The sequence below is a fragment of the Mycteria americana genome, chromosome 8 (assembly GCF_035582795.1).
Source record: "Mycteria americana isolate JAX WOST 10 ecotype Jacksonville Zoo and Gardens chromosome 8, USCA_MyAme_1.0, whole genome shotgun sequence".
NCBI classification, from domain to species: domain Eukaryota; kingdom Metazoa; phylum Chordata; class Aves; order Ciconiiformes; family Ciconiidae; genus Mycteria; species Mycteria americana.
The window spans coordinates 5150683-5174925 of record NC_134372.1 but is presented as its reverse complement, the minus strand read 5'-3'; the positions used below and the strand labels follow the sequence as shown (position 1 = coordinate 5174925).

Sequence of the window (24243 nt, the reverse complement as noted above, 5' to 3'; positions counted from 1 at the left end):
TTTGCCTCAGTGGTAGATTTCTGCGTTCGTAAGGGAATTAGAATTATTTCAGTAATAAAAGAGTATTTCAGTAGTAAGAGACACTGGGGTTTTTCTGCACGATTAACTCCAATCATCTGAGGCTGACCTCTGCCTTTTACCTGTCTTGCCATGAGTTTCCTTATTTCTGCTGACAGCATTTTTCTGTCCAAGATAGATATCTTTTTCTTTTTTTTTTTGTTTTTTTTTTGTTTGATGTGTAAGCATTGTCTGATACTCTCAAGAATTTCCCGGGTTTTTGTCACCTGGCTGTAGCTTATCTATTATGTGCCACAGGATAAGAGAGATCCCCCATGGTAGGGACCATGGGGTGTTTTGGATAGGGGGTTTAAACAGTGCCTGACCACTGCCAGCTTAGGCAATCACAGCGCTAACACTGAACAGCAGCAGTGACCGGGGTCCTCATCAAAGACTCTTTCTCTGTCCAACATAATAGAAAATAAAAACCAAAAGTCTCTCTATTACAGTGTTTTCTATCAGAAGTAACTTCCTATACAGTTGTAGAGATACAAAGGTACTTTATTGTCTGCATAGTGAAACTCGTGCATTTTTGAACAAGTATGCTGAGGAAAAAATCTCGCTCTGTCATGAGAGCTGTAAAGTGCTTTCCCACAGTGCATATACATGATAAGCTACAAGAGCGAGCTGTCATACCTCGAATTAGATAGCAATGTGGAAAAGTTATCGTTCAATGTGGTATCCACAGTGGTCTCTAAAACATTCTCTTTATTTGTGTGTGTAAAACAGTTCTTTTGGGCCCTTTAAATTCGCGGTGAAGGCTTTGAGAGATTTTTTCCATATTCTAGACAAATACTCATCTCACTCATTTAATCCCGTGTAGCACAGAACAGTGGCTTTTGGAGGTGTCAATACTTTCCTGTGTCTTCCTGCTCTCAAAAATGCCACTTCGGCAGCTTCATTATTTGAGCTGGCTCTTCAGGTTGATGTGTGATTTTATTCTTTTTTTTAGCCCTTTTTTAACTTGAAAAAATGTGTAACTGATAGGCTGGAGGGAAGTACAATTTTCTTCCTAAATCAGAGGTATGCATGGTATAAGGAAAAACCACCGCCATCTGCTGGGTTCCCTGTGCCATGGGACCAGAAAAGCTGCCGCTGCGGTTTCTGAATGCAAAAGCATTGGGAAAGATTTCGTTTGAGCTCCCAGATCCTGATGCATTACCTTTATCAGCTTGGAAAGGACTCACTCTGCCCATGAGATAAAGCACTCAATGCTTTTAAATGGCTCTTTTTGGACCCACGCAATCCTCTCCACTGCCAGTGCTGCCATTTCAATCAGCAATATCTTGCCCTTCTGCACAGCCCTGGCCACACCGGTCTTGTTGCAACGCTTTCTGCCTTTCTCTTCTTCTGGGCTGCAGCACAGGAGCAGCCACAGTTTGCCCCTAAAAGCCTCCTAGCCTCATTTTCCAGTACTGAAGGAAGGGAAACAGCATTTAATGGGAACTTTGAAAAAGCATTGCAGCATTTAAGCCTCTGAAATTCAATATACCACATCACCATTTTGCATTACACTTTGAAGCATTCTGCCTTGAAGCTTTTGTCTCAAACTCTGTTCTTTTCTGTGCCTATGACACTAAACAAAGCATTAGTGTAATCTTTAACTTGGTGTCAGGGCCCATTCCCAGAGAAGAGAGAAAGTTAAATAGCTCTATAATGTCTTTAATGAGATCTAAGATGAATTTCTGAAATTTTGATAGAGGGAGGGTTGGCATTGTCCAAGGGTCACTGTGTATTTCATTAGTACCTGATGGAGCAAACAGAATGAAAAACTGTACTGCTTGCTGTAAGCAAACAATAGATCAAAACTCATTCATGCTCTTATCTTTCTTATCCTGATCTTATTTTCCCCTCATTTTTGCAATAATCAGAGTAAGATGAACACTATCAAGGCTCTATGGCACGCTGCCAATCTTTATTGCCTTGAACAAAATAAATTGTTCCAATGAACTGGGTTTTATGGCAATTCCTTCTCAATTTTCCTATATTTGTATTTTTATTGTAGCTGTTCCCAGACAGAGTGAAACAATTAACAGATTGAAATGTCTGATGAATTCTCTGAAACGCCAACCAGCAAAAAGTCTTTGACTGTCTCATTGCCAAGGACAACTGAATTTCTTTGTCTGAATCAATTCTCATAATGCGGTGAACAATTACAAGAGCAGGAGGAAGTCTGGCTGTTGCTCTGGCCCTTCATCTCAGAAGTCTGCACATCTACTAGTGTAATTTTCCTTTCCATGAGTTGCTACAATTGCTATTGAATTCATCATATCTGAAAATAAAATTCACAAAGGGAATCAATTCTCTGTCCAGCTTCCTTCCACTTCATCTTTCTGTCCATTTGCCAGAACAATAAAAAGCCCTAGCAGCATTAGCACAAACATAAACACTGAGCATTAGGAAATGCCTCCTTGCGATACTGCTGTCATCACCTTAACCTTAACCTTTAAATGCTCAGAATGACTAGGACTGATGATTTATAGATTACATTTTTTGAAAGCTTTCTTTTTTTGAAAGCAACTTAAAAGAAAGTATATTGAAATGTTAATATTTCCAGGAAAAAAATTCTAAAGACAAAAGATGTTAAAAGTACCTGTCAAATTTTTTCACTCTGATTGATTTATTCAGTGGAAGGGGTAAAGTCTTATTTTCTGTTTTTTTCTTTTTGAGAAATGCAGGCCCCAAAGCCTAATTCATCTGAAGTACGTTTTAAATAGCTGGCAATGTGCTGTTAAAGAAGGAAATGCACTATTCCACAGCAATCCTAATTACTGTGCAACTGTATTTCATTCTGCACTAGCAATAAACGGATCATTTAAACTCACAGTAACGGTTTTGTTGTTATGCAAACATCTAGAAAAGAGTCCGTTAAATTCCCGATTTGATTGTGATTTCATAGATAGTTAAGACAAAAGCACAGTTAGAATTTTCTCTACTTTTCAGTCCCAATAAAAGTACAGACTACAGCTGAAATCCCCCCAGCTGGCTGCAGCTGAAGAGCTGAAGCAGGGCAAGGGGGCAGCTGCCAGGCATGCTCCATGTCTGCTCTGCCAGGCAGGGGCAACAGTGGCCACGAAGCCCCCTCGTAGCCTCAGCTTTCCTCCTTTCTTCCTCTCTCTACCCCCTTCATCCTCCCCCTCACCCTCCCCCTCACCTCCAGAAAGTTCTGCTTTTTGAAATAGTGGAAGGTTTTACATTTCCCTCCTAAGAACATTTATTCACTCCCAAAACTCATAAATGAAACACTCAATTCTGCTAATGCAATCAACTACATTAGCAACATATTTATTTTTCGTCTTTTCTTTCAGTTATTCTGCCTTTTAATTATCTTTCTTTGTGACTGAAGATTCAATCACCCTGAAGAACAATATGAAATAAAGAAGTTTTACCTTTTATTATAAAACTCTTCCGTGGGATCCAGTGGTGCTGTAATTTTACCATTAAGAAGTTGCCCTTTTCAGTTGTCTGCTGCTTGCCTTTTCTTCTTCCTCTGAACAATAAACTGAAGAAGAGTCTCAGTTACAGGATACAAAACATGTACTTTCTGTACCAGAGCAGCACAGCTTTTCCTTCTGCTTTTAAATTTGTCTTTTTGTCCGATCAGTAAAGAATGAGTTGTCATTTTTTGAAAGATAATCTGAGATAAAACTTTTAAAGTAACAACATACCAGCCAGACCTCTTATCGTTTACAGGAGAAGGAGAACCATGCAGAATGGTTCACTTCGGGTCTGTATGCAGTGAGTGGAACAATGTAATACTAGTGCTGTGTTGAGCTACTATTTCAATGGCCTATGTCTTGAGCAAGTTATCAGAGGGTTTTTCCAGCTTGACATCAAAGTGCCTCTCTGTCTTTTCTGAACCTCGATGTAGACTGTTCCAGATGTAAATGCTGACCCCCACAGAGGCACTTTGTCAGTGCTGGCCACTGATGGATGTTGGGTTTTGGCCTAGATGGTCTGCTGTCTAATAAAACTTTTATCTAGAGAAGACAAGAAGCAGAAGTGAAACACGTTCTGCCAGTACCCAGGGATCTTGGGTTCCTGGTTTGCAGTTTTCTGTTTGTGACATGAGCTATCTCGGACAGCAAAGACGTGCCCCATCTTGTTCCACTGGCAAGTTCAGCAGGTTAGTCACTGAAATCTCATCCTCTTCAAACAATGCTGCTCATACTTCTGTTTCTGTGTCTTTTACAGTTTGTTGCGCACCCCAACTGCCAGCAACAATTGCTCACCATGTGGTATGAAAACCTCTCAGGCTTACGGCAGCAATCTATAGCTGTGAAGTTCTTGGCTGTCTTCGGGGTCTCCATTGGCCTGCCCTTCCTCGCCATAGCCTACTGGATTGCTCCCTGCAGCAAGGTACAAACTCATTAAGGTGCATGTTTTTTATGGTCATTTCTATCCAGGGCCTGGAACGAGGTCACATATTTTTCTGTAATGCCATTGGGAAGCGATTCATGCTATCCTCTAAGATTGCCCCAGAGGAGAGCAAGCATGAGGTGTTGCTTGATTTACACAAATGGAGCTATTAGGCATGGTTGGAGGTTCATCTTTACAGGTAATACAGGGGGGGTGATGGGGGAAGGAAACATTGAGACAGTGGGTGACAAGAAAAGAATAGGAACAAGAAATGGATAGGATATAACAACATGGTAGTGAGATGAAGAAAGAACAGAAGAACCACCAAAATGGGGAATAACTAAAGGAGAAGATCTTTGTTGCCCTTTTAGTTAACTCTGATGTTTAAACTCTCATTCCTTTTATGTACTTTTTGTTGCAGGTTCCTCCCTTCTTCAGGGCTCCTCTCTTCCTTTTCCTTCTTCTTTCTGATTTTGTATTCTTAGTTAGTGGAGCATTATTATGGCACATGTGCCTGAAACTCTGGCAAGCCCCAGGGGACTGCTTAGTGCTGCAGAGAAGACCAGACTCAATCATACAAACTTTATGGTTTTGAGGGGAAAGATGATGAAACTTGGAAAACTGCCATGTACCTAAATACGTCTGTGCTATGTCTCACAACATCAGATGGAGCAGGAGAGTTTTGCTGAGTCCTAGAGGTCAAAGGACCAGAGCCAACCATTAGCTTAGGTAAAAGCTTGAGTTGTCTGCAGTATGAAATCTGTAGTGAAGTTTCCATCCTGAAAGAGTCTGCTCAAGCAAGTGGAGATAAATAGGTGTGCGTCTGAGTGATAAATAGCTTTTTCACTACTCTTGCCACAGAATAAAGGGGTGGCAGGGGAGAAGTTCATTTCACATTCAGCAATAGCCAGCAACATCATCCATTACAACGTAGAGGCCTTCAGCAGGAGGCTTATCAGAGGTACTTAAACTTGATAAAATGACCCCTGGCGCTGGTAATTTATTCTCTCTTGAAAGCATCTTCTCCCATTTCCTTTAAAAGCCAGTGAGGAATCCTTTCTAAATTTGTCAAGCCCAAGAAATTATAGATCCGTGGGTGGGTATTAAGGAAAGACTATTGAAAAGATTTATGTTGGTGCAATCAGACAAACCTTTTGAAAACAGTCTTCCAGAACATCTGAGAAAATAAAACACGTTTAAGGCTTGGTGTCCTCCAAAATATTTCCAAGAAAAGTACTTTCTCTTAGAGTAATTGAGACTGTAACTTCATTTTCTCAAGGTTTGTATCAACACAAAACCCCACAGCTTTTATGAATACTGGACAGGACTCCAGAGTTTCACACAGAGAAGTGCATGTGAAAGCCAGGCTGTGTTGCGGGTGGTTTTGGTTAGGTCATAGAGGGAATTCATGTGTGGAATTACCACGTCGATTCTGTTATGTCAGACCTCAGTCTAGCAGGGATTTATGAAGCTGTTTAATTTCCTTCACCTCTGTCGAATGTGCTGGGAGTTGGCACACCAGCCAACAGCAACATTTGTGGTGTATTCTCAGAATTACAATGGTTGCATTTGAATATAGTAATAGGTGTGGAGAACAATTAGACTAGAAATAAGTGGAGAATTTAAACCAAAAGCATAAAAACTAAAGGGAAAAAACCTGAGGCAAAAAATTCAAAATAAATCAGTTTTACAGCAGAAATAAGAAATGATTGAGAAAGTTATTTGGTTTTAATTTCTTGAGGTAGGTGTATTAAAATAAAAAAACTGGAGGGAGGGGGGATGTAACTTTTCATCGACTATGATTTCATTACACTAAACCTTTTGTGCATTCTCATTTTTCAATGTCCCTTTCTTTTCACCCCACTTTAGACTGTGAAAAACCATATGGAACCTTCTGTCGTAAAGTCAAATTGAAAGTTCGTTCAGGCAGGAATTGTCTTTTAATGCATGGCTTTGCATTGATCAGAACAATGTAGTCTTGATTTTTGATTGGGGTCTGTGATAGAAATAACTGAATAATGAATGCATTTTTCCCCCATGAATTGGTACCTCACCCGAAATAGTCATTATTAGGTTCAAGGGTTGAGGGTTGATGCATGAGCCTTGTATCCTCTCATAGTGTTATTGCAGACAATTTTACATAGGCAGCATATCCGCTAAAAGGATGGTGATGTTAACAAAAGATTTGCATACGATGCTCTGAGCAGCCCAATTTTGTCCTGGTCAATTTTACAAGTGTTTTGTTTGGTTTTAAGTCATGAAAACAATCTTGATGTTACACAACCGGGTAATGAAATAATTTTTCCATAGTAACAATCAACTAAGATATTTAACTTAAATCAGGCCTGACTTGAAAGACACATGGATGCCCAGGCATGAGTCAGGGACTCCTTTCTGGGCTAAGACAGTGAGAAAAATGAAGGCAATTTCTGTGAAATATTGCTTTATAGGAGCTATCCTGACCAATACTATTGTGTATCACATTCTTAAGATATATTGGTCAAATTCTGCAGTTTCACATAGGGTAATAGAGTAATTCATATCACAAAATAATTCCTTCACTGGTGTATCTTAGCAAGGAATATGTTTTCAAGCCTTTATTCCCTAACAGAAAATTTTCTTTAATAATGCTCTGTGGAGTTAGAATACCACCCTTGAAAGTTTAGTAAATAGTATTAACTGGAGTTTGCAACTAAACTCTTAAGTCTTCTTTTGCATTCAGTTGCACAGAACTGTCTTTATTAAAACCAATTTTAGTGTTGGTTGTTCATTCACCTTTGGATGCACAAACTGTTGACAAGACCCACAGAGTGTAAGCCTATCCTATCCCGAAATATCTGTGTTGAGTCATCCATCTCATGGAGGCTGTGACTCTGACATGAACTGTTGCTTTATATGTTGGTGTCCAAAACTTGTTTCACTGGTGACCAAAAGAGAAGATAAGCAATAGAATGGAAAAATTGCACAGTCTGCTGCCCAAAAACGTAATGACAAGAGCAAGCGGGACTGTTTGGACTGTCTGCAGAACTTCAAGAGGTTTTTCTTTCTTCTCTGGTCAGCTGAAGTGCACATTCAAATATTGCAACACTAACAGAGATCATTTATACACAGCTCTCATTGCCTGGGTTGTTCCCTGGCTTTCATGTAGCCATACTGGGGATTTATGGACCGTAGATCCCTCTGGAACAGACTCAGCATCGTTTAAGCACTGGAACTTTAATGGATCACTCCACTTAAAGCTGTACTTGTACCTTTTTACTTTGGGTATTTTCCTCCCCAGTTAAGCTACATAAAATGTCTACAATATGCTTCATGCTTCTGCTATGAGCATAGTACTGAAAATAGTAATGGCTTTTTTCTTTATGATATTTCCATCTTTATTTGTTCCTGTCTCTTGGAGTAGAGATTAATTTGCATTTGGAAAACTTTGTTTCACTATCACATTTTATATATTTTCTTTTTGACATGTCTGCATGCTTCATTATTTTCCTATAATACAGATAGGATACTAAGTCATCAAATGAGCGATTCTCTTAAGAATGAACCTTTGTATTCACACACTGTCAGTGTTTCTGTCTTAACAGTGACAGCCAGGCGTTCCCTGCAAACCCAATTTGATGAAAGATGATATTTTGATTTAAAAAAGTAATTGAGAAATTGATACATCCAAGTAGTTACGCACCCTGAGTTTAACTGTATCATGTTGCTTGAAAAATATATCTTACTGTCATAAAGTATTAGGCTGACTGGAGGAATTGACGCTTCATTAATTTTTTACAGAATATTCTAGTCAACACTTTCACCTCCTGGAGCTCTTAGCTAAAAATCAGATTTCTGAGATGATATGAAAAGCATCACCTCAAGAAAAAAATTGTAAGCTTTCCACAGTAATAAAGGGGATAAAATGCCCATGTAACACTGACTAAATGCAGACTTTTGTTAAATCAGTAGAGAACTAAGTGAAATTACCCACAGAATTCATTTGGTTCTGTAATACGCGGGATTATTTCTCTGATAACCAAGGCTGTGCTAGTTTAATCTCAGGTCTCTTTTTTTTAAGTTTCTATAGACAGCAGAAAAAGTCTAATTATTTGGAGAGAATTCATGATTCAGTAGAAAGTGCTTTTTCTCTTTTAGTGAATTCAGGGTAGAAATGAGTCTTGTACAGACTGCAAATGCACTTTCTTAAAACTTTGTTGGTAAGGTCCCATATGCCCATAGTTGTTGTTATACTTTGCTCTTGCTCTTTGAGCTCTCTCAGACAGGTCATATGAGGAAAACATCTGAGATTATTACTGTATGGGACATTGTTCAAACATATCCCATCAACCCATCAGCTCTGTACTGGAAATATAAATTCTTCTACAAAATGGAAATCTACTCAACACCAGCCATAAAAAGCTGTTAAGAAGTAACACTACACCAAGGTTTACAGCAGGGGAGTGAACCAGCATCACAAGTGTTGGGACTGGTTTTAACACACTTCATTTTCTTCTACATCTGCCATAATATTCCTAGGCAAGAATAAGAGGGAAACTTCAGTTTTGATTCAGTGCAATATCTACCTGCTTAAACACATCTGTATTGACCTCAGAAAGAAGCAAACATGTTAGATAGAGCAGATTTTTTAAATTTTCTTTATTGGAAAGTCTTTCTGGTATTTAGAAACATGCAAATTTTCCAATAGGATTTATTATTCTGTCAACTTCTTAAAAGATTTATTTGACATTTTAAAAATTCAGAGAAGAAAAAGAAATAAGAACGAAAGCATAAGGCTTCCTTTAAATTTCTGCTAGACCTAAAGAGCCCAGCTTTTGAAATATTTTCTGCTCTACAATGACCAGAGACCTGGGCTCCTTTGCACAAAGCTGCTATTGGAGATAAGTAAGAAAACAAGGAATTTCTTTTTTCATATTTCCTATGAAGTTTTATGATCAAGTCAGTAGATATTAAGAAAATTTTGAGGATACCTTGTCATCAAGAGAAATGAATCAATGAGTAATATACTGCAAAAAAAAATCCCATTTGCTTTGAGGGGGTTTTGGAAAGGGCACATACAGGACAGCACATGCATTGCTGTTTATTGCGTCCAATGCCACAGGCATTGGTCCTTGCACTCCTAAAAATGCTTCTACTCTGACATCTTTCTGGAGTAATATTTTCTTAGATCACAGAAAATGTAAAATGAAGAGAGTGTTATTTAAATTAATTAACAAACAAAGCTTTTCAAGAAGATTGGAACAAATATTAGCTATAGCGAAGAGATCTGCTGCTCCAATTCTTGGCTTAATGTCTTGAAATAAACCCTTGTGTTCTGGGGAGTGAACCTCCAGCTTTTGTAGTAATTATGAGAGAAGACTATCATACCAAAGCATATTAAAAGCATTACTAAAGAATCGTTAAACAGAAGGCTATTTCCTACACATCGTTAATGAACCAGGAATTCAGCATTACTAAAAGATTCTAATATATAACAATGATGTAAGAATGAGAAGGGGGCCCATCATTAGGATTTATATTGACACACATGAGTACATTCATATAACACGTATACACACAAACATGTCTCATATAAATGTCCTGTCTCTTCATTTTCCGCTTACCATATGGCCAGGACAATCAGATATTATATGTGGGTACAAAAGTGCAATATAAGATACTGCCATGCATAGAAAATTATCCAAAGGGCATAATCTGAACTGCAATGCATGATGTCTAGTAATAGCAAAGAACAACCTGAACAAATCTAAACCCTGTTTAGTTCATGATCTAGCATTAATTTCTGAATCCTTTTCACCTTGGGCAAATGGTTCAAACTTTTATAGGAAAAAAACTTCCAGGAGGTGGATGAGTGAAAAAAAATCTTATGTCTTGTGTATGTTTCATTGCAGTTGGGACGGACCCTCCGCAGTCCTTTCATGAAGTTTGTGGCACATGCAGTTTCTTTCACGATCTTCCTTGGACTGTTAGTAGTGAATGCTTCAGATCGGTTTGAAGGAGTAAAAAATCTCCCCAACGAGACCATCACGGATCATCCAAAACAAATATTTAGAGTCAAAACAACTCAGTTCTCATGGACAGAATTGCTGATCATGAAGTGGGTATTGGGTAAGCAAAACCAAAATGTCTACAAGTCCTCCACGGAAATTCAGCATGACTAGGAATAACATGATAGACAGTGACAAGACAAGTGAAAAAAAAAAAAAACCACAACAAAAAAAAACCCAACCAAAAAAAACCCCCAGAAAACCCACCATGAGGCTAAATTAGAGGTTGATGGAAGTATTTTGACTAAACAGGATCAAAGAAGACTTTGATCTTGGTCACTGCTTTTGAAAATATTGAATGATGCTTGGCAAATTCTCACTTTCCTGAATTTCCACTTTCCATGGTGAATGCTATAGATGTTGTCTGTTTGCCTCTGTTGGTTTAATCATTGCATCTTAAAGAAAGTAATATAGTCATAGAAACTTATAGCTTCACTACAGGTCATTGCTCTATCTAAAGTGAGCAGAAAGAAGTGTGTCCATTGGGACATGGGTGACCACCAGCCCATTTTATTATCCTGCCATGAGATCCTATTATAATTCACTGAACCTCAGTTTCTTCATCTGCAAAATGGGTATATTGTTATTTACTTTTTTGTAATGCACTCTGAGATCTAGTGATGAAAACTGCTAGGTAAATAGAAGTTGGATTTTATGAAATTCATGTTATGAAATTGTTACTGGTGAGAGGACAGCACAGCACTCAAGTCTTTTAAAATAAATTAAGTTATCCAACAATTATAAAGCAGGGATTCATGTGGATGAACCCTTCAAGTGCAAAAGTATGTCATGTGCACAAGTTAAACTTCCAGGGAGTTTTAGGCAAATTCAGGTCTATCACTTTTCCTATAGGCACAATTTATTCCTGGCAGGTCAGCTACCTTGAGCCACTAATCTAAACAAGCTCAGAAGGAATTATTGGGAAAATGAGCTTATCAACTCTGCAGAATCTTTGTCTACCTCTTCCGTATCTATTTTTACTCATCACCATGATTTTGATTCTTTTCTTGCAGCAAATAATTCCACAGTTCCATAAGTACTGATGGCATTAAACCCCCCTGAAAAATAGGATAGGGCTGCTCTATCTGATGACTTCCTGGCCACCATTTCTTTGTTCCCTGTCCCCGCAATAATCAGAATCCCATACAGGATATTAGGCTAGAAAAAAACTGAATAGATGGCAGACTGGATAGAGTAAGTCTGTAAGATATATTTTTAAAATGATATTAAAGCAGTTGGACAAGAAGATTAGATTTTAGACTAGGTATTCTTTTCTTATAGGCAGTAGGTATCTGTCTGCCTGGTGAGTTCCTGAGAGATGAAGAAGAAAACATTTTATTTAAAGCGAAGGTTTTCACTTTTCTGGGAGAAGAAAGGTGATTCATTGTACAGAGTTCTGAATATAATGAGATTTTCTAATGACTGCCTACCTCAGCACTGACAGTCTTCTCTGGCCATTTTACCTGTCTGCCTACATAAAGCTTCAAATAATGTTTCAGCAATTCTAAGGTGAAAGTTTGGTGCACGTGGCCTGCAGACAGCTGTCACAGGTGCTTGGGCACTTGCTGAGCCCCATGTGAGACCCTGAACTTTAAGAACTGTAAAAACACCAAGGGTGGTGGACTGCCCAGCCTTTTGGTGCAAAAATCTTAAAGGAATTATAAATATGTATATGTAAGTAGAAATATAATTAAATAAAAGTAAATGCTGTAGATAAATATCACAGGTAAAGTTGCCAAGACATGCTTTTCCAAAGAGGCAAACGTAAGTAGACAGTAAGTATACGTTGAAGTATAATAAATCTAACTCTTGTGTACTAAATATACATAGCTATATTTAATCCTACTTGGCAACACCTGCAGTTGCTGTCTTCAGACTCAACAGTGTAGGTGTGCTACCTACATTTCAATTCGTAGTACAATCAAAAAGTGTAATTTTATTTATTCTCAGTTTGTAAATCCCTTCCTTCTGTTCTTTCTCTTTTCTCCTTCATACTGTGACAGCAATGATGAATGCTGATGACACATTACTTGTTCCAACCATAGCAGACCATTTTTGAGAAATTAGTTTACAGGTCCCTGATCTTGGTTCTTTTTTGGGGAGAAAATTGGCTGAGTTATCTGGCTGTCAACCATAAAATTATGACGCACGTTCAGAATAGCATTATTTGAGGATAATGTGCTACATTAGCATAGCATAGTGTGGCCACGAGTTAGCACAACCTGTAATAGCACTCCCTGCAATTAATCTTGCTAGAGATATGAAAATTGATCCACGTGTATATATTTTAAGAGAAAATTACCAGCAGGAGAATTTCAGACTGGAGTTATGCAAAACCATTGCCATCTCCTGCTCCCAACTATTTCTAATGCAGGTGAGTAATAGAGTAAACTGAGCACAGGCAATGACTTTCAGCCAGGCAAGCACTTCATCCTGCTCTAAAAATCTGTATCAGAGGCTTTACTTTCCATTAGCCTGCACCTCTGAAATGGCTGTGGACCATGGCGGGATCAGCCAGGGAGTGTTAGTAGCCCATTCGACATCCCCATGAACAGCCAGATAAACAATAGCATTTTAGGTGGGAGAACGCCTTTTTGGTCTCACTCCTCTTTGTTAGGAATGAGAATCCAAGGGCTGCAGATGATAAACCTGTCAGCACAGAGAAATACCGCAATGCTCTGAAAGGAGAACTTGCCCTTTCGTACGTGGGACACAGCAATTTCAGCTCACGCATCTGTGGCTCATTGCATGCCTTGGCTACCTCCCTCCACGGCCACATCTTCCCATCTCTTGCCTTCAAGTGAGGAAGGCTGGGATTTTCCTTGTGAGCAACACGGACGAAAGTGTGCGCTGGAAGCAGGGAGGTTTCATTTAGGGAGACAAAATCCCCACTGCAAAAACAGCCAAGGTAGCAGTTAAGGTCTGGGTAGATGCCATCTGACCACAACTCTCTCTCTTAATTCAACAGCCTTTGGCAGATCCAGGAAGGCTCAAAGGCGGCTCTCCAACATCAGCTGCTCGTGATTTCTGTACCAGGCCAGTGGATATAAAAATTTGACAAACTGTTCCTTTTTGTGCACAGGTGGTGAACAGCACTTCTTGCACACTTCTATTTTTCTTCCAGACAGGCTGCGCCTGTAGCTTGACTCTCCTTCCCCCGCTGAAACCAGACATGCCCGTCAAGGTGACATTTCCGATTATCCCTGCTGTGGGAGAACAGGCACAAGAGACCCGCAGAAGCTGGGGAGCAGAAGCTGCTCATATCCCACCTCTCTGTCCGTCAAACTCAGGGAAGCGACCTCTTGCAGAGCCGTTGGGGGCCTCAGAAACACCGTGTTGAAATGCAGTCACATCCCAGCAAATCTGCTTTGCCTAGTTTCCTTCCCTTATTTCTGTTCTTGCATCCCATCTTACGTCCCATCCCCTGAATTCTAGCTGCTTATTCTTTTCTCAGTATTTTTACTTAAGGAGAAGCTTTGAATTACTCTCTCACAATGTGTATACAATTACCCAGCAGTACTGACCAAATAATTACTGTAACTTTTCTACTTGTCCTGAATAGATATTTTTCCATATGTATGGATAAAAAATGATTGTCACAACGTTGGCAAAAAGGATGATGTAAATTATAGGCCAATAGTGTGATACTTTCACAGAGTGATTCTAATTTTAGTCAGTCTACTCAGTTTTAGACATTCCTTACTTCATTAATCTGCGACCTAGGTATATTAAGTGACCAAGATTAGAAATAAATTTGAATGGGAGAGTTAATATTTAAACCAGAAAAGACATTTCTGGGCGTCAGTGAACAAGTACTTTGGTCGGCAGTGTTACCATGCATGTGCTATTTCCTAAAGTGCTTTAGTACCTTTATACAACACGCGTGCATAATGCGTGGGGCTAATGTCTCCTATCTAACACTTCTGGGATACTTTTTTTTTAGCTAGAAATGTTTCTTTAATATTTCATCCTCGCTCTGGGACAGTTCCTGAGAAACCAATTCTTCCACCTTCTCCCTTAAACTATTTATTATTAAACCTTACTCGTAGTGAATGATGGCTTGGGATGAAGTTTCTGCTTTTACTCAGCAAAGACCTGCAGACTCGAGGAGAAGAGCAGGGAGGCTCCTCTCCTGCCCTCCCTCTGACTCTCCTCAGCACTCAGAAGACCTCAGGCTCTCTCCCAAGACAGATCTATACAGGGCATAACCTATACCAGGGTACGGCTCCAAGGGTCTGCCTGGAGATTCCAGGGCTGTGGAGGTCACAGGCTAGCTGTGCCTCGGCCACCAGTGGTATCGATAGCTTAGCTTTCCTTTTTCTCGCAAATCCTTCTCAGGGCATAAGGACTAGCAGCAGCAGTTCTTCATTCCTCCAGCCTCCGGCTAGATTCACACTGACTTGTTTCCCTCCCTATAACCCAGCCTTTGACTGCGCCTCTCGGGATACCATGTGCTTCCAGGAGTCTCTGAAGTAGCCGAGCAAATGCATTTACATGCCACACCACGAGAGCTTCCAGCGAAGAGGATGAAGAAGAGTTCACAAAAAGGACAAGGTTGCAGGAGGCCACATGGAAATTGGCAGGCACTGCTCCTGCTTGATTAAACGTGAATTTTGCTGCTGCTATGGAAACAGGATTGGGTAGAGTGCAGGAAATATTTATCAGTGCGTTAAATATGCCAATATTTTAGCTATTCAGAAGCCAGATTTTGGCCCTGCTGCCCTGCTTTGATTGAAAGTTGGGCAGGTTGGTGAATTTGACCTGAGCTCTTGGCTCCAGTTTGCCCACTGAATTCTCCTATCCTCCCTAGCACTCCCCAGTAGAACTTGGATGTTGAAACATTTGAATTTTCTGGGTTTGGCATTTAGGTTTATCTGTAAGTCTATTGTCAGAAAGATCCTAAATTCAGACTAAACTCAGGCTTTTCAAAGTGGTAGATCACACTTTAATGTATGGAAAGTCATTATTATTTAATATATAAAACTCTGTGAAAAGTTCTCCCAGGGCAGAACTTCTGTCTTACCTTTTCTCTGATCATACTGTATTTACTCCTGGATCACATTTTCTCTCACAAAGATCTGTTTTCTCTCTCAAAACGGACCCACCCACTGTTTTAGGGAAGGAGGAGAACATCAGCAGAGCAAATGATACCATCTTCGGTGGGACAGTTCAGCAAGGAGATTTTTGGGGACAAAAGAGGAAATCTATGTTTTTCCAAACAGATCAGCAGTAGGATTGTCTAATGTCTTCAGTATTTCTGAGCCATGCTTTCTCTGACATCACCAGAAATCTACTTTACCATTGACTCATATAGTGAAATTTTGAAATTTCTACCTCATATGCACAAAAGGACATATAAGCTTAAAGTTTTTAATAATTTTTAAGAAAAAGGTACATGAACCATTCTCAAGAAATTCAGTTTAATTGAAGAGTTGTTTGTTTCGATCTTAGAAGCTACTGTTAGCCAGGAAATGGGTCTGTCTGAACACCAAAAGCACATTCTGTGTTTGCCGGTTAAACGTGCTCTGGCCTTTCCGCAGGCATGATATGGTCAGAGTGCAAGGAGATCTGGGAAGAGGGTCCACGCGAATATGTGGTGCATCTCTGGAACCTGCTGGACTTTGGGATGCTGTCCATCTTCGTGGCATCATTCACCGCCAGGTTCATGGCTTTTCTCAAAGCGACTGAAGCACAACAGTACGTAGATCAGTACGTTCAAGATGATGACCTCAATAATGTCACCCTTCCCCCTGAAGTTGCTTACTTTACTTATGGTAAGATGCTTTTTGCTATCTAATGCTTCCTGTGCTTTTAGGCTAATGTGTGGCAGTGCTGAAAGCAGCTTTCTTTTTGTGGTATTTATGTAGGTTTTTTTCTAATTAAACCAAATTATTCTTCTCAGATCTACCCATTCCAGCCATCTTCCTAAGCAGTCAGAAAAGAATTGAGATCTGAGGCTGATTCAGTCTCTGATCTTGTGCTAAGGTTACATTCAGGTTAATCACATCCTGACAAAATAGCTCGAGCAACAAATAATCAGGAACTGGGAGTGAGAAGAATATGATTTAAATTACAGATGAATGAACCTGCTTGTTTTTCCAAATATGAGCATGGGGACATGTGTGAACAAACATAGGATCTGGAGCTGCATTTCTAATGGCCGGTGCACTCTGCACCTCTGTTACAGCCAACACCTCTATAATGGAAATACAAACACAGGTTACACCCATAAGCTGCTGAGAGTCTATATCATCTGTAAGTGCCAACATTTGGAAATGCAAGCAGTAGTATAGCCTTGACAACATTATTTTTGATGGCTGAAATGGTTTTTCTTTGATACTCACAAATGAATAGAGCTTTGCACCCCAGTGTGGGGACTGGATTCATTGCATGCCTCTGCAAGCTTTAGATGTAACCCTGGGTAAAATCCATGGGGATTTTTGCTCAAGGAGGGGCTACAGGAGCTAGGGAGCTGGGCACAAAGGAGGACCATTTGCTCCCTCGGGTTGTAGGGTAGTTATTCCAGCAATGTTCTTGGGCTGGAGAGGAAGATCTGGGGCAGCAGACTTCATCCACTGTAGGCATGCACCATGCAGCACCAGAGGCACGTTCCCTGACCCCACACCAGGGTGCATGGCTACAGGCTCGCTGGCATGTCCGTGAGCTGGTCACACAGGCTCAGCCTCTTGTTTGGTGTGTCCCCTCTGAAGGTAAGGGGGGGACACACCCCTTACCTCTCCCTGCCCAGGCAAGCAAGAGGCCACTGAGACGATGTTGTGGTTTTCCTCTCCCTGGTTTGCTGCTGACCCATTTAAAGTGAGTTCATGATATAAAGGTGCAAAGGGTCCAGAACAGAATGTCACAACCAGATCCTGCGAATTCCTCCATCTGCTGCTTTTCCTTTGGTTTAGGTTACTGAAAATAATGCCTAAGATTACTGCTGTGTCCTTAAAGACATCACATGTTTTTGCCCTGAGTCACACACTTTTCATCAAGAAGCTCAGCTGATGCAAGGACACTTATAAGCTATATTAATATAAATGTTCAAATTTTCAATAGATTAAATAAATTATGCATATCTGGTAACAACAGGAAGCTTTTTAAAGTAAAAATATTAGAGTGACTAGTCTGCAAGAATTGGTTTTAATTTAAAGATAACATGAAGATGATACACTTGATGGTTGAATCTGCTTTATCTGAACAAATCCTGATTTTCTTATCTAATGGTAGGGATAGAGATCTCCGTCTCCCTCATGCTTCCTTTCCAAATATTGACACAGTGCCATGTATCCAAATCTATAGCCAAACTCTGCTGTGATTTTATTTCTTCATCTCAAGGGCTTCAGAGGGAAAAGGCACAGCACAGTCAATGTTCAACTAGGAAACAGAAAATATAAAATTTGTTTAAAGCCATGCTATTTATTTGCTGTGTGACTTTGGTAAATCCCAGTGACTTGCTCATTTCTCATCTTTACCATGTGAAAAGTACAGCTAATTCTTCTCACCCATATTTGTACAGCATGCTGAGGACTTCAGTTGACCAGTTGCTCCAAACCTTTTTTTTTTTCTTTAACTCCTGGCCAAAACCAAGATTCAGTCTTGAGAAGGGGTCATTTATCATCATACCTTCCATCTAACACTTTTTGTTACTAATACCTAGTGTACATGTATTGTTTTAGCCAGGAACAAGTGGCTTCCCTCGGATCCTCAGATCATTTCAGAAGGACTGTATGCAATAGCTGTGGTACTCAGCTTCTCCCGCATTGCTTACATTCTTCCAGCCAACGAAAGCTTCGGCCCCCTGCAGATTTCTTTGGGGAGGACTGTGAAGGATATCTTCAAGTTCATGGTCATCTTCATCATGGTGTTCCTGGCCTTCATGATTGGAATGTTCAACCTTTACTCTTACTACCTTGGTGCAAAATACAACCCTGCGTTTACAACGTGAGTACCTATGGAAAAGCAGCTGCTCTTGCAGGGCTCAATCCATTCTGGTCCATTGCGGCTGCAAGGTCTGCTCAGATAGTTTCTACTCCAGCCACATGGGGAAGTCACATCCAGACTTTGCCTGGGAAACTTGTACCACAGCCTCCAGCCCTGGTAGCCAGCTCAAGGCCTGAACATAGGGAGAAGTGTAGTTCATAAATGGTTATTTCTGGAAATCAAAATAGCAGATCAGGAAAATGGTTTGTGAGACGTTCGGTTCAATGAGTCCAGAGAAGCAGTGGAGAAGAGGTTAGACCCAAGACTATTGTTCTTAAAACTGCAAGCCAAAATGTATGTAAAAGAAGGGAGGATTTGGCTTATGTGAGGTCTGTTTTAGGATACCACCTGAGCGCAGCTGTGATTATTAGGTGCACATCTGCAGAGCCAGCTCCTAGTTGTGATGCTCAAAATAGCAAAACAAACCAGGATGCCTAGGCTGTGTTTCTGAAATCCTGGCTGGGTACTTTTCAGCAGAGGCCATGTGAAAGCTGCACAGAGCATCGTGCCAGGTGACTGGCCACAGTGGCCCGGGTCACGCTCACCTGCCAGTGCTCGCTGGTGGCCGCACAGCCCCGCAGAGGTGGCTGTGCCAGAGGCCTTGTCTCCACCTTGTCGGGGATGTCAGGAAGAGAAAGAGGTTGGCAAATGCTTCTGGAATGAGGTTCAGACTGGGGCTGCTTTTGAAAAGGGAAAGCCTACAACCCTTCGGAGGTAGCACAAAATGCAACCTGGATTCTCTGGGACCCCAGGAACCCAAGCTCCAACCCTGGGGGGGACAGCTGAGGTCTTGAAGGAGCTTTCGGAGTAGGGGACATCCTGGTGCCCTGCTGTGTCTGAGGGACATGTCCCATGCATCCACAGGAAAGCCTCCTCCCTTGCACTGCGATGTGGCACCAGGATAGCACCGTGGCAGTCAGCTTTGTGTCTCACAAAACCACCGTAGGGAGACGGTGGGGACTTTCCTTCCCACACACTCGTCTGTGAGGGAAGAGAAAAGCTTGGCATAATGTTTTCCCCTTGCTGTGATCTGACTTCCAGGCAACCGTGCCAAGCTTGTAATGCCTGAGCCCACCACATTTACCAGATGCAGAGCAGACAGCAGCTGCCATTTGATGTGTCATTTCTCTAACGTGTCACACGGCGAGCTGGGGGCTTAGCTCTAGCTCCTCTAGGAGAAATGACCTTTTCAGCATAATTTCTGTCTTGCAAGTGGCTGTTTCCTTCCAAATGCACAGCAGCCAGTTTTACCACACCACCCTCTTGTGCCACACGTATCTTGTAACATAAAGTTTACTTTCTCTAATTGAGCCAAATACGCCTCCTAGACCTCTGCTGTAACCTCAGTATACATTTTAATGGAAGGATTTATGAGGCCAGGTGCAATTACATTTATCTGCGCTCAGTAGTAAGGTAGAAGAAAATTGAGTGTGTGGGATGTGACTTGCTTCTTATTTGAAGAGAAGGAGATGCCCTTGAAGCACAAGACTTAATGAGAAGTTGAGTCTGATTGCCTGGTGGCACAGTAATGCTCAGTTATGGTATCCCCCAGGCACATCACTAGAGCACATCACTGACAAATGCCAGTCTCTGATGCAATGCCGTGCAGTAACTCTCTCATTAGCACTCATTACCTAAGTGGATCTTCCAGTAGTTACTAGCTTTTGATGGAAATAATGAGCAAACATTGACTAAAATGATGACTGCTTACTGGACTAAAGATTGCTTAAATGCCTGAAGGGTGTTTGGATTGGGGAAAATCTTGTCAAAAGGCAGTGCTCTTCCTCCTTAACTTCAGCCTGGTGACTCCTTATCCTGGAGGGACTTCATGTTGTTATGAAGCAAATTTTCCGTGAGCATAAATTTTCCTTTTAAGAATTTGGAAGAGATTTAAAATAGACTTACTTTCTTCTGATTATTTAAACACACAGGAGTGTCAAATGAGTATCAGTGAAAATGAGCCCTTGCATCATATGAAACAAAAAGAATAGATGAACATTCATCCTAAAAATCCTTCTCAGACATCTCATTCAACAAGCTAGAAACCCTGAGGTATACAGTCTCCAAAAAACTTTAATAAGCGAATGACAAGGTTATATTGGCAGATGGGCAGCTACCAGCTCCTGCAACGTTTCCTTCTCTTTTTTTTGTGAGCTGCCTGTGGGCCTTGCTGAAGGTGGTGGGCTCCTGCTGCCATTAACTTATTCATGAAAAGAAGGAAGATTTCAGTATTAGAGTACTGAATAAGGAACTCAACTGTTCATTCACTGAAAATTCACTGGGGCAAAGAAGAATAACGCTTACTCTGGTGTCCTCAACCGTTGTGTGACTTCAGAGACATCACTGAATGCATTTCCTGATGGGCATGTTTGTGAATTCTAATGAGGATGGGTGAAATTTTACAGAAAGCAAGTTTTATACTCAGAAATGTGACTATTTGACTATGGCATCTCTTCTCAGAGATCACTTGGCTAGTCATGACAGAAAAAGACCCATTGGATTTGTGCGCTAATTGATTGTGGCCAGTTTCAAAGGGCATTGACTTGACAGCTCACTGGACAGCCTCAGTGAGAAACCTTAGGCAAACAGCTAACACATCTAAGAAAACCACAGCTTCCCAGGACAGTACGTAGGCAGAAAAAAGAGTGTACATTTGTCCAGATAATACTCAGAGGGAATTCCTTGCTTAGTTCTAATGATAATAATCAGTGAATGTTTGGCGTAACTTAGCTTTCACCTTCCCTTGCTATTGCACTTTTGAAATCATATGCTCTGTTTTGCTTGTGTTGCCATCTACAGAGCAAGCACGTAGCACCCCAGTGGCCTCTGAACCGAGTTCTCATGCAAAGCTTCTGTCATTTCTTCCATTTTAATGTTCTGGATGCAAAGGAAATAAAGATGCAGTGGACTTTACTTCACACGGTTAAATACAGAGATTATTTAACTAACCATGGTATACTTTCAAAATTTTTTTGAAGTTCTTCAATGCTGAAAAGTAGACCATTTCCATGACAGTTGCATCCGGCCCCAGCTATGTTTATCTGTTTATTGTATGCTGTGTACAGAACACAGCTCTTGAAACAGCCTGTAATTAAGAACATGCTATGCAAACAAATCGAAATGGAGGCAAGACTGATTGCGTTCATCTTGCTTTCTGCATCACAAATCAGGCCGAAGGCTACAACGTGAGGTTTTCTGTCTCCCTCTCCCCAAAGGGAAATGTGACTCACTGTTCAGTGCCAATGTTACTTCAAGGCTTGAAGGCTTTTTTCTTCTCATTTTGCTTTGTCAAAATGTGATGGTTTTGTAAATTATATTGACTGCATTGCTTTTTTGGCAGTGTTAAATCTCAACCAATCAATTTAAGGAAATAAGTCTGAAAGGATGCCTTAAGCTTTCTTAAAGAGGAGGACACAAGAATGACATGAAATCATAGTCTTGCTGTGATCTTTTTTGATGAACAGCACACTGCTGTTTACAAAAGTGAGGAAAATCTGCAACTAGATAATTGCCTATAGTCTGTTTTCTTCCTTGATGCAAAATCTTTGTTTAACTTTTACAGGACTATGTGTATTGAAACAAAAAAATTCTCTCTGCTCTTTCCCCACTGCAATAGTTGGCTCTACCACAGTAGAGAGATTGCAGTGTACCCATCTCCACAAGGAGCATCAGTCAATCTGCCACTGCCAGATCCTCCTGCTGCCAGGAGCTGTTGGTCTCAGCAAGACTCCTGACTTCCTCCATTCCTTCATTTGTCTGCCTTTGAGAAGGATAAAACACCCGCTGACCTTGCAGGGAGGTGGTAAATTGCTTAGCTGGCAACAATGAGACACATCAGCATCTTGGAATCTTTGAGAACTTGGCTCCAAGCATCCTCGTCTCGTGTTTTAGCGAGATGTTCTCAAAAAAAATCCCCGCTGATGTTCCCTGCAACCTGTGCCAAATCTCGTGCAATTTGGAAGTAATCTAAAAGGGAGAAGGAAAGAGCCATCCAGCCTTTTTGGAGGATAGGGATGGACTAGTACAGGGTCTCCTTAGAAACGTTGCCTTCACAAGAGGGAGACCTGCATCTGCCTGGGGGCATTGCTAAGCACTGTTTTGGGGTGCTACAGGTCAGGCCCACCTCTCACCCCACCTTCCCTGTCCCACCACCATGGGCACTGGTCCCTTACCTGACACTGGGAGTAAGGACTTTGGACATTTGCACTGGAGCCCGACGCCCTGGCCCTTGCCTGCCTCCTCTGCAGTGCTCAGGGCGGTCAAGGCTGCTCCCAGTCCTTAATTAACTTTTCAAGGAGAATCTGGCACCGCTCCAGAGCAAAGGTTAATGCATAAGCTGCGGAAAAGGAGCAGAGTTGACACGTTGTATTAAAATCTGCCGGCAGGGTGGAAAACTAAGGGAACCTTTCCAAATTAAAACAGGAAGGTTAATAGCAGGGTGCAGCTGGGATCAAGGCTGGGGGTTATGCTTTTTATTAGTTTGATAAGTGACTTAGGTGGTGGGTTTCAAAGGCACAGATTTTTGGTGTTATGTTCTTTAACTGGGAAGTACATTTATAGAATAAGCACTGGCCAGATTGCTACCATAAAAGTGAAGGGTATCTGACACATTAATGCCAGCTACCCTTTGCTGCAGGTGAGGGCAGGAGACAAGAGCAGAGTGTTCCAGGAGGGGAAATGTCCAGCAAGTGGAAAAGTGATGGCACTTGTTTGCAGCACAATCATAGCTCATCCCACATCTTTGCATGGTGTCCCAGCCCCGTGCAAAGCAGCAAGGGGGAGCGAACATGGTATCAGTGACTCCGAGTATCACGGAGGCTGAAGATCAAGCCTCATTTTAGGTGAAGTTGTGCAACATCTATTTGAAACACCACTCAAGGCTACTCCCCACAAGTCAATGCAGTTATACTAGCTAAGAGTTATACCTAAATATTTACTGCAGTCTTACTACTACTTGTAAATGGAACATGGAATCCCATAAATTATGGTGGGAGATAAATACCAGTTTGCTTTGGCAGAAAGGAACTGCCCAATGCTCTGCACCAGCCTTTCAAAGGGTTGAAATTAATTTGTCTTGCTTTTATGCAGGTGTAATTGATACTGGAGTTGATGTAAAGCTTATGGTTCCCTTAGGATATGTCATATTTTGTGTCTCTAACCTGGTTTTATATCCAGATTTAGCAGGATTAGGCTGCCACCCTAGTAAAAAACATGTAATCAAAATAATTTGTCAATGGCATTGTTTTCTGAGAAGGTGTTTACCTCTTGGCAGGCAGGGGAAGAGAGGAGGTAATTAACTGTTAACATGCTAAGGATTGTTCAGTGAAGGCAAAATGGCTTCTAAATTAAAAATTAAGCAAACAGCTTCCAAAATGCAGCAGCATCCCTCCTCCTCCTTCCTTCCTTCCTTTTCAGCTGGGCTGCTCCCCTTCTGCCTGTTATGGCTTTGACTCCTCTGAATCAGACTCTCCTTTTGACCTGTCAGTCCAGCTGCATCCTTTCCAGCCCCACTTCTCTTTGTCGTTGCCTTCTTCCCCTCGTTTTTTCCTATCTTCAACCTTTTTATTTTCCTCTGGTTCCTTTCTGCTTTCAAGCAAGAGTAATAATCAAATCAAAATGCCTGTCTGCAACATCTTCTAGCACTCCTTAATTTCAAATTTTTGCTACAAATGCTTGGGCGCCTGACTTGTTTGTAGTCCCAAAGCAGGATGGGAAGAAAATCAGACTATGGGCTGACTGTTTGCACTGTGTGCTCATTATATTAATGCCACTAATCAGAACTTTTCAGTCACTCCTC

The 24243-nt window shown here is 41.0% G+C and overlaps 1 protein-coding gene across 1 annotated transcript in view; it reads left to right on the top strand.

Annotated features, from left to right (window-relative positions):
- TRPC7 (transient receptor potential cation channel subfamily C member 7) overlaps window positions 1-24243 on the top strand; it is a 72498-nt gene that overhangs the window by 35394 nt on the left and 12861 nt on the right. The window contains exons 3-6 of the mRNA XM_075509585.1: window positions 4252-4416; window positions 10308-10524; window positions 16004-16237; window positions 18143-18407. Of these exons, the coding sequence (XP_075365700.1) occupies window positions 4252-4416; window positions 10308-10524; window positions 16004-16237; window positions 18143-18407 (881 nt within the window). The remainder of the gene's footprint in view (window positions 1-4251; window positions 4417-10307; window positions 10525-16003; window positions 16238-18142; window positions 18408-24243) is intronic.